This window comes from Coccomyxa subellipsoidea (genome assembly GCF_000258705.1).
Source record: "Coccomyxa subellipsoidea C-169, whole genome shotgun sequence".
In the NCBI taxonomy this organism is placed as follows: domain Eukaryota; kingdom Viridiplantae; phylum Chlorophyta; class Trebouxiophyceae; family Coccomyxaceae; genus Coccomyxa; species Coccomyxa subellipsoidea.
Genome location: NW_005178040.1, coordinates 90,469 through 100,733, shown reverse-complemented (window position 1 = coordinate 100,733; position 10,265 = coordinate 90,469). Strand labels below are relative to the sequence as shown.

The 10,265-nt window shown below is 50.8% G+C and overlaps 2 protein-coding genes across 2 annotated transcripts; both read left to right on the top strand.

Moving 5' to 3' along the window:
• Nucleotides 1-120: 120 nt before the first annotated feature.
• Nucleotides 121-2,177, top strand: COCSUDRAFT_12782 (hypothetical protein; the record flags this gene model as incomplete). The annotated part of the gene is made up of 5 exons (XM_005650141.1): nucleotides 121-291; nucleotides 499-633; nucleotides 800-952; nucleotides 1,145-1,216; nucleotides 2,022-2,177. 5 exons carry the CDS (start codon nucleotides 121-123, stop codon nucleotides 2,175-2,177), a joined length of 687 nt encoding a protein of 228 aa, XP_005650198.1.
• Nucleotides 2,178-3,298: 1,121 nt separating this feature from the next.
• On the top strand, nucleotides 3,299-9,478 carry COCSUDRAFT_12631 (galactose oxidase; the record flags this gene model as incomplete). Its single annotated transcript, XM_005650140.1, has 12 exons — nucleotides 3,299-3,427; nucleotides 3,551-3,688; nucleotides 3,798-3,928; nucleotides 4,173-4,257; nucleotides 4,618-4,787; nucleotides 5,465-5,584; nucleotides 6,103-6,208; nucleotides 6,533-6,752; nucleotides 7,669-7,772; nucleotides 8,161-8,260; nucleotides 8,746-8,813; nucleotides 9,281-9,478. The coding sequence occupies 12 exons, from the start codon at nucleotides 3,299-3,301 to the stop codon at nucleotides 9,476-9,478; spliced, it is 1,569 nt and encodes a 522-aa protein (XP_005650197.1).
• Nucleotides 9,479-10,265: the final 787 nt, after the last annotated feature.

Genomic DNA, 10,265 nt, shown 5'->3' with positions numbered 1-10,265 from the left:
GGAAGCGATCTTTGTACCCGGAGACCGTCATTGATAGCACGAAAAACCTAGTATTCTTGAGAAATTTCTTTGCCTCGTGTGAGCAGGAGAGGGCCCCTAGGTGACAGGCAAGCTGCAAAGATGAGGTGGCTAATCAACAGCATCCACGTCCTGGCGCTCTTGTGCGCGCTTAGCATCCCTGTAGCCATTTTTAATGGCACGCTCTTCTCATGGCATCCCACCCTGATGGCTCTGGCCTTCCTGGGGTTAATGGCAGAGGGAGTGGTCACATCCATCATGTTCCGCAGCAAGGTACTCGGCCACCTCAACCTGAACTTCCTCCCTCAACGCAATTTCTCATTGCCCAAACGTAAATCTTTGAATATTTAATACTGCCTTGCATGCAATCAATCATATTCCTAGACGAGGTCTCGCGAGCTCCAACCAGTGACATGCATGCATGAACATGCATGAAGCATACTGTATGTGTGATTGTTCAAAGCGGCTCATGCCATGCAGGATGGTCAGGATCGCGTGCATGCAATTCAGAGGCATCTGATCTGGCAAGCACTCGGCTTTGTGTGCCTCTTGGGTGGATTCTATGCCATATACCAGAACAAGGCGCGCCTCTCCATCCTTCCACCTTTCTCTTATGTTCCAGCTAAGACACCTCCTGCATCTCTGAATGACACATGTACTTTGCAGGTTTTGAGGAGCCTTGTTTGTTCTGAATGTGCAAAATCAGGGAAAATATCCACCCTTTGAAACACCTTTGAAAGATGACATGCATTTGTGCTTGCAGACGGTGCATGGCAAGGAGCACTTCAAGTCAGTGCATGCAAAATTTGGGCTGGCGACTTTCATCTTTGGCATCATCGCTCCCCTTGGCGGCCTCATCAGCTTCCGCCGACTGGGGCTGCTGAAGAAATTCCCTGAGAAGTACCAGGCCAGGATAAAATGGGCACACCGCAACGTGAGTCCATTCAGCTCACCTGCAGCACAATGATGGGCAGCTGCTACATTGATCATGTCTTCGCTTCCATTATTAGCTTCATTCTCTTGCAAGCATGTCACCTACCGCATAAATCCATGATTGCGTAGCACAATATTTATACCAATACTTTAATGTGAGAGATTCTTATGCTGATGGTATAGCCCTGTTCAGGTGGGACTGCTGACGTGGCTGCTGGCTGTGGTGACCATCCAGCTGGCGCTGACTCACCCTGCAGTCTGGAAGGTACAGCTTTAAAGCCCGTCACCTCCTCCATGGTTCTGGATTGCATTGCTCAGCTCCAGCTATTCACACAGGTCACGAAAGAAGTGCTATCACTGAAGTAATACATTAACCACTACAAAACCCATCAGGGAAGCTGGCATGAGGAGCTTCTCAAGCACATGCTCGGTACTACATTATAAAAAGGCTGGATCTCTGATCCGTGGGAGCTCAAGGATGATCACCCTCTCTTCTTTTGCTCTGCTCACTGCTTGTTGGCCACCTCTGCAGCATGTTTTGGTGATAGCGTCCGATCTGCTCCGCTGCAGGGGTGGCTGACAAGGGTGTGGCAACTGGGGGTGGCCCTTTTGGGCGCTGCAGTGGTTCTCCTAGCCTGGCTGCAGCCGCGCGCCCGGCCGGTGCCGGCCAGCGCCGAATTCGAACTAGTCATGGAGCCCACCCGGAAACACACCCCCGACCTGCCCAGGGCGCAGGCCGTCTGACGGGGCCGCCAGGCACGGCCAGCCTTGTGAAACTTGGCACTGTCAGGATTGGCTGTGTTCCTGTCGGGCTCAGCTTCAGCCTCTGCAGCTTTTTCTGCCACTGCTGTACAATCAATTAGTCGATGGGCAACCAGCGGTTGAAATAATCCTTCTGTAAATGCTCTTGCTGGCCGTCAAAAGGACACCAAAATGGGCTCACCTGCAGCATTACTCTCAAAGCTGAGGCCGTGTATCCACAAAGCCAGAGGGCTGAAGATCGTAATGGGCATTTCATCATGTCTTGATGCAGCACTGAATTCCTCTGATTGTATCTTTGTGGGGTGCAGGGGGCGCTGAGCAGGTGCTGGCAGGCTGGAGTGGGTTTGCTGGGAGCAGCAATTTTGGCACTGGCGGCGCGCACTCGACAGGGCAAGGGGCGCGGGGGTTCTGTGCTGCCCATGTATGGGATTGTATTTGCAGCGGATGAGACCAAGGCCTCCTGACAGGCAATCTTCTGTAAGCGCTGAGAGCTGTAAGGGGTTTATGTGGTGACCAGAAGAGAATTTGGTGTTCCCCATGTCTGGCATTGTATTTGCAGCCGATGAGACCAATGCCATACATTTGCTGAGAGCTGTAGGAGTTCTTGTGGGTGGCAAAAAAGGGGCTTGGTGCTCCCTATGTCTGGCATTGTTTCTGCAGCCGATAAGACCACCGCCTGCTGAGATGCGAGCCTCCAAGGAAGGGGGGAGAAAAACTGTCTTCTGTCGATGCACACTGTCTAAACCGTGGGGCAGCCCTTTCTTCCTCGTTGGCGCTCGCACTGCCTCTTATATCTGGCATCGTCTTGGTTTATGGCAGGTGAGCTGCGGGTTGTGAAAGCGAATGTTGATGGTGGCAAGATTGCGAAAAGGTATGCATGTTGCACTGCAGGGACAGGAAAGGCATTTTATGACGGCAGGTCAACTAAAGTTCGCCATGCGGCACTTTCAGCCGATAAATGCAGCAATCCGGCTTGCTTTGAGTGTCTTCATATGTGCAATGAAGCCCTCGACACGTGCACCTGTGTGTGCGCGAAATTTTGCAAGGTTTTGTGAAGTTCAAGGGGTTTGTGCAAGTCACCAGCAGGTTGGGTGCAGGTCAGATTTGTGCAAGTCAACTGATCCGGTGACATGCATGCTATGTATATACGGTGATCTTCCCAATTTAGGAAATACATAGCAAAGCTGATAAGGCTCTTCCCAGTGCTGGTGCAAGTGTAATGGACCATTACACCACCAACACTGCTCATCTTCAAGCAGCTAAGCTGTCCTCACCAATTTCATGCTTGGGAAAGGAAGGTAGCTCCGACAGGTTCTGCAGCATCTCATAAGTGCCGACACTAAAATTAACTTATTGCACTCCCCACTATAATTTACTTATTGCCTCGTTCTCTCCCCAAATACTCAACCAGAACACCTATATCTAATATCGGATCGCTGTTCGTGACAATCATCAGGGACGTGTGTGCTGTAGTATTTGGTGAAATAAAGTGATCTGGGCTGCGCAATCTTTGAATTTGTGGCTGATCGCTCCCAAGCTTTCGTAAGGGTCCTATATAATTTAGTTGTATGTGTAATTAAACTAAATGGGCAGTGGTCGTGATAAGAGAAAGAAGGCCAAGGGCAAAGTGCCTGGCCATGGCGATGAGAAGACGGCTCGCAAGACCGAGCTGAATCAGACAAAAGCAGAGAGACGGACGGCAAGACAAATAGAGGTAACACCTTCGATGTCTCACACGCCCATGGCTCCATAAAAGTGTACACAGCAGCCAGTTCTGTGCCTTGCCAACTCACGTCCTCTATGGCGCCATGAAAAGTCACAAGACCGTGACATGCAGGGAGGGGAGGACGATCTGGATGCGCTCCTGAAGCAATTTGAGCTCAACGACAAAAAGTCAAAGGAGATCGTTGTGCTTTCCAATGCCGAACCTCCCTCACCACGCCTCTTCGCTTCCTTCACCCCCGTCCCCAGCGCGGTACGGATCCCAACATCCACACTCATTATATTTTCCAGGCTCTGCGATGATTTCCAATATGTTCTTGAAACCATTTGCTGACAGTCACATGCCTTGTGGCCTGCAGAAGGACCGCACAAACATCCTCATGTTCGGAGGGGAGTACTATGATGGCAAGAAGGACAAGATGCATGTCAACAACGACCTCTTCCTGTACCACCCGGACAAGAACACATGGACCCAAATCATGTCTCCCCATGGGTGAGCGCGCAATGCCCCCTCACAGCTCTCTTTACTAACATCATTACTGATAGACATGCACATTGCTGGAGACAGATTGCAGCTGCATGATGCTTGGGCTCCTTTGCAACTTGTTTACTGCAATAACTGTTTCTGCAGAATTGGCTCTGCCGCAGATGTTACAATGTAGATATGAGTGCATTGACAAAAAAATCATGTTGCAAGTTCGTGGTAATGGCAGGCAAGAGCCAATTGCCATGTGCAGGCCTGCACCCAGGAGTGCACACCAGGCAGTGGTGCACAAGCGCTACCTGTACATCTTTGGAGGAGAGCTGACATCAGCAAACCAGGTAATGACCGCCCTAGCCAGTATTACCTTCTCCTTGATTGCAGCATCGCGAATTTGCAAAGCAACAGGATAACTCTGCTCATCCTGAAGGCCAATTGCTTGTGATCGTCAATCCACTCACTGTTCCTGCCAAATGAGCCTAATGCAGCCGAAGGGGGCCTACCAAGCAGGCTTGACTGGCAGGAAGCATGCGCTTGTATTCCCTCGGCCAGGGTTCCTAAGGACCTCTCAGGCTACCTAAGGCATGGGCAGACCAATTCATCTGAGTCAATGATTGGCGACGGCAATCATGTCAAAATCTTCGGATATTGTCCTTGTTCGGGAGCCAAATTGGCATGTGCCGGCTCCTGGCTGTGCGCAGGAGAAGTTCAAGCACTACAGGGACCTGTGGCGGCTCAACGTGGACACATATGCCTGGGAGCAGCTGCCCGCAAGGGGCGGCCCGAATGCGCGCTCCGGGCATCGCATGGCCGTGCACAAAGACCGCATCGTGCTCTTTGGCGGGTTCCACGACAACGGCAACCAGACGCAGTGCGTCTGCTGATCCATCTTTGACTTTCTTGTGTAGATTCTCATGACAATAGCATCCAGACGCAGTGCGCTGGCTGATCTAGATCGTGTTGTGAAATCAAGGTCCTGGATTTGAACGGCCAGATCCGTCACATTTGACGCCATGTGCGATCAACTCCTTATTGAGTCTATTTCTCTGAGTGTACTATTCACTTGAATCTGAGACAGCCGTAGCTAGATAGCTTTGGTTTCCTTGGGCAAGCTTATTGTTGCTCATGTGCACCCCTGCTGTGGCCATGCAGCCTCAAAACGGTGACATTCGCAGCCCAGAGCATTTTGTGATCGCACATTTGCAGGAGCGCGTGCATTTGTATCCCACCTATTGACCAGGCATTCCCAGCAGCAGCGGCAGTTGCTGGGTGTTGCTCTTCTGGCCTGACAGTTTCTGAGCGCAACCGCCATGGCCTTCTTTATCTAGCGAGTACAAGCCGCAGGGATAAGTGTAAGGTGTTCTTGCTGCAAGCCTGGCAGCCCTTAGAAAAGTGTCAGCTTCCTTGACCTTCCACCATGGCATCCACTAGGAAATGGGAATGTTTGAAGCATGGCTGAGTGGCCTTAACGTTGGATTGTCAAGGAAGCTCATCGTTGCATCTGCTAGATGCCTGATTTAGTGGCGTGAATCGGCTGCATGCATGCAGGTACTACAACGATCTGTGGGTTTATGACACGGAGGAGATGAGCTGGCGATCTGTGGGCAAGGCGGGCAGCAATGGGCCCAGCCCCAGAGGAGGCTCCCAGCTGGCTGTGCATGCAGACAGGTTTGATATTATTATTACTGTTTTAATGACTGCATGCTTGTTCTAGCCCTCAGGGCTTGGTGCGTTGCAGCAACCTCTCAATCATCCCTCTCCAGCCTTCCCTGTCTTGGTACTTTCTTCACCAGCGGCATGTCAGTCCAATGTGACGTTGTCCCTGCCAAATGTGTGCAACCCGCTGGTGAGAATTGGTTTTGTCGTTCAAGCACTGCTGGGCACAGAGCATGCAAGACACAGTCTCCTGATTCTATGCAAGCTGATCGTGGCATCATGCTGAGCTTCATGTGTGTTGGCGGGACATATGTATTGGCTCACCACATGCACACTATTACAGAGATAGACAGCGTTTCAGTGCAAGATTTCCTCGGCAAAATGCAGATCATACTGCCACCTATCGGAGCAAAGCCTCAAGGCTGCATATTGAATACCGAGCCGCCCTACGACTACATTTCACAATGGGTTCTATCTGGTACCTCTTGTACAAGGGGTAGATATCTTACGTGGCAATTTTTTGGTGCCAGGCTGTTCCTATATGGCGGGCACACAGTGATTGTGGACAAGGCTGACAAGAGCGAGCTAGAGCGCGTGCACGACGACCTTTGGGCCCTGGACCTGAAGACCTTCGAGGTGAGGAGATTGATCCAAAAAGCAACGGGGATCTGCGACATCACTTTGAGCGGCGAGACATGCAAGGCACTGAATCCTGTGCATGGTGGTAGATGTGAGAGGGCATTCTAGGAAGGCCCAGAAGGTGCTGCATGCCTCCTGAATTTCAGCTTGCCCTGCATTAGCAGCCTTGCCCCTGTGCATGCCATTCACTTTGAGTTCTCTCCTCATCGGCGTGCCCTGCAATAGCAGCCCTTCCCGCGTACCTGCCAAATACAATGCAAGCCCCCTCCTGTTCAACAGGTCGCAATTGCATGATCGAAATGATATTTTTGGCTGTCGCAGTGGGAGCGCCTGAAGAAGAGCGGCATGGCGCCCAGCAAGCGCGCCAGCTTCGGCATGGTGACTCACCGCGATCGGGCGCTGCTGTTCGGGGGCGTTACCGACCGCGCGGGGGCAGGCGATAAGATGTACTCCGAGCTGCACAACGAGCTCTACCAGCTCGATCTGACCTCGGAGCGGTGGCGGCCTGTGGCCATGAAACTCCCCAAAGCTCCCAAGGTCTGTCAAATCTGCTATGCTTTCTCGTGGGCTGGGAGATGTTTGTTGATGCGCACTGTTTACACCGCTAGGCAGCTCTTCCTCCCTTCTTGGCGCTCGCACCAAGTTTCATACCATTCAAATTGTTGGCTTGATTGCTCTGGGTGTGTCTGCCATCACAGAGAAGACATGCAACAGGCAAAGTGATGAGATTCCAAGGACTTGTCTGAGGAGACAAGCAGCATTAACGGATGCATCAGGCATGCATTGTGCTGCCCCTCTCTGAACATCTCCAATCAAGCAACTCACGGTGATCCGAGAGGTGTAGAGTGGGTTTTGCAATCATGCATGCCTGATGGCTTTTGGTAGCTCCTCAACTAAGGGGTGAGTATGTGTTTGATTGCCTGCAGGGCAGCACGGACACTGCGGCTACAAGCAGCCCAGGGGAAGCCGCTGCATCTGAAAACGCCAAAGCCTCCGGATCCAGTGCAGAGCAAAGCAAGGCAGAGTCTGAAGCAGGTACACTCTTTACTCCCATGACAGGATACCAATCCCCCTTGATTTTATCGTGCGAGCTGCTAGAGGAACCTTGAAAAATGGACTGGAAGTCTACAGGACAGTCGGCACCTGTGATTCGCATGCATGATGAAACGAGCGTCACTGAGAAGGTTTCCATTGGCTCATGTTGTACAGATGGAATCGAAAAATGTTCCTTATCAAGTGCTGTCTTGCAGGATTATTATTTTGTGGTCTTGTGCTGTCCTGATAATAGAAATAAACTTCAACGGCTGATTATAGTCTTGCAGAACACTCTGTTGTGATACTATGGCACTGATGGTAGGGCCAAACATTCATCCTCACACGTGCCACGATTCATGTCCTACCTGTCTATTTTCACCTTTTTCTTGATAATGCTGATCTTGCAGGAGTGTTGCGGCCAGACTTGGCACAATATCTGGCAAAGGGCGGCATAGACAAGAATTCTGCCATCTACAGAGCAGCCACACGCATCCAATCGCGGTATAGGGGCTACGCAGTTCGAAAGGTGCTCGCCTTTCTTGCTTTTCAGCCAATATTGGCTGCAGTTCTGTTCCTATTTTATTTTTAAGGGTTTCAAGGGAGTTTAGGGTGTAGGGGTTTTTGTGGTTTAGGGCTTATACACAGGTTTTGTAATATTGGCTGCAGTTCTGTTCCAAAAGCTTCATGTGCACAGCAACTCTGTAGCCCTGTGTCTCCTGAAATCTGACATGGGCCTCAGCTTGCAAGGGAAATTGCCAGTGCTGTTAATTGAAGTTTTGCCGCAAGGGATGCAGTTCTGTCATGCAATCTTAAGGAGTCTTTGCCTTCAAGGAAAGGTTCTCATCTCCGGTGCTGTTTCACGGCATGCAGATTGGCAGTTGCCCGGTGCTAAACCTGGGATGACTTTGCTCCAGGCATACAAGACATACAAGCTGGGAGGGAACATCAGCGAGCTGCTCTACTCGCCTGCCACCTATGGGATTGACCTGTCCCACAAGGATGTACCCCGCCCACGTGCGTCCCTCTACCTATAGTCAAATGTCGGACAATTATTAAGTTCAAATGACTATTCATGACCGGCAACATACACTGACCATATCCCTCTGTATCTGCCCCAGTGTGTGAATTGAGCATGTGCTGGCATTGCATGTTGGTGGCAATTTTGAACTTCAAGGTCATCATTAGAACAGTAGAAACTCCTTGCTTTGGTTCAGGGCAGGGGTCTTTTTTTTACTCTCTTTAGAGGCCAATCATTCTTGGTCTTTGTGATTTGATGGATAGTGGGCATCTGGTAGTTGTTTTTTGGCGGGAGCAGAGTGTTTTGAGTATTAGAACATCGTGACCATCCCGTTTCGCAGTATTTTTTCCAGTGTATGGACTGTGAGCACTTGCTGCATTGCATGGTGGGATGAGCTCAGGCTATTGTGGTAGGAGGAGTGCAGCTACAGCAGCTGTAGCAAGGGAAGTTGTAACATGTAATACTGTGTGCATGCATGCAGGGGCGCGCGCAAATCCCATGATGGCTGTCGTGGGCAACACGCTGTGGATGCTGGGAGGCGTTGTGGAGGTATTCCTCTCTCCTGTCTGCAACTGGCCTTGATATACTAACGCGCACGCACTGCAATCACTCTCTGTGCCTTACTGTAGCACCACGGGCCGTTTTGGCCATTTCTTTGGAGGCAGCAGCGCTCGATGCAGATCAGAAATGCACATGATCAGCTTGCTGAATGAAGCTTCTGGAAGTTACACTAATTTTCATTCTTGTTGTTACTCGGACATGCCTTTCCATAACTTGAGGATCAGTGCATCTGAAACTTGCAAGCGGAGATTTTGCACTCTTGGCCCTGTCAATGGTGAGCTGCCCTGTTGTCTCCCCCAGATCTGTTTACTCAATGGCTGGTAAGTGTCTTCATACTGTTCTGGACCGAAGCAATCATTTGGCTGGGAATGGTTTTTAAGGAGGAGAAAAGCCCTTGCAACGCAAGTTGGCCAAAACTAGCACTGCATAAAAGTGTGGTCTTTCTTCACCTGCAGGTAGCGCACACGGATGTGACATTGGATGACATGTGGAGCTTGGACCTCACAAAGCTGAACGGCTGGCGCTGCATAAAGGAGAACACAGAGGGCGAGGAGGCATTTGTGGAAGAAGGCTGGGAGACAGACGAAGGGGACAAAGACAGCGAGCAAGAGGAAACAAATGGTGAGGACGAAGATGACGAGTCAGAGGATTGAGTTGTTGGTCAGATGCATGGCTGTTGGTGTGGCGCCATATTAGCAGTGTGCCAAAGCAGCATGCAAAGCAGGCGCATCTTGGATCAGGACATGTTCCAGTCACCAGATGCTTCCAAATAGGCTGCTGCATAGCAGCGCCAGGGTACAAGTTGGCGCAACGCTATGACTGACAATGGTAAGATGATGCTGCATAGAAACGATGGGGTCTGAATAGAGGGCTGGGAGACAGACGAAGGGGACAAGGACAGCACACAAGAGGAAGGAAAGGGTGCCGACGAAGATGATGAGTCAGAGGAGTGAGGTGCTGATCAGATGCATGGCTGCTAGTGTGGCGCCATTGTATCAGAGCACCCATGCAGCATGTGAAGCGGGCCCGGGAGCCTTTGTATTGAAGAGTTGGTTCCAGCTGAATAGAAGCGCCGTACTAGCCAGCTGTATAGCAGTGCCATGATATAAGTTGACCAGGCACTATCAGTGACAGTGTCATGTTGACGCTGCATAGAAAAAGGTGGGGTCTGCGTAAAACGTGATGGAATGTGCGCGCAGTAGCATCAAACTGATGACCTCAGAACTTTTGACACAGCAGTGCGGAATGAGAAACATGAGATGCGTTGAACGCTTGCACATGCTTGCGAATAACGGATGCAATGCTCTGCTGCACAGCATGCTTAGGGTTTGCTTAGCATGTCTTCAGTGAGGTGGACCACAATTATTCTTCATGAGGCCTTGTCCCAGCACCAGTGACCGATCAAACTGTCTGACCTGTGTTACATCGTATGTTGCAAAG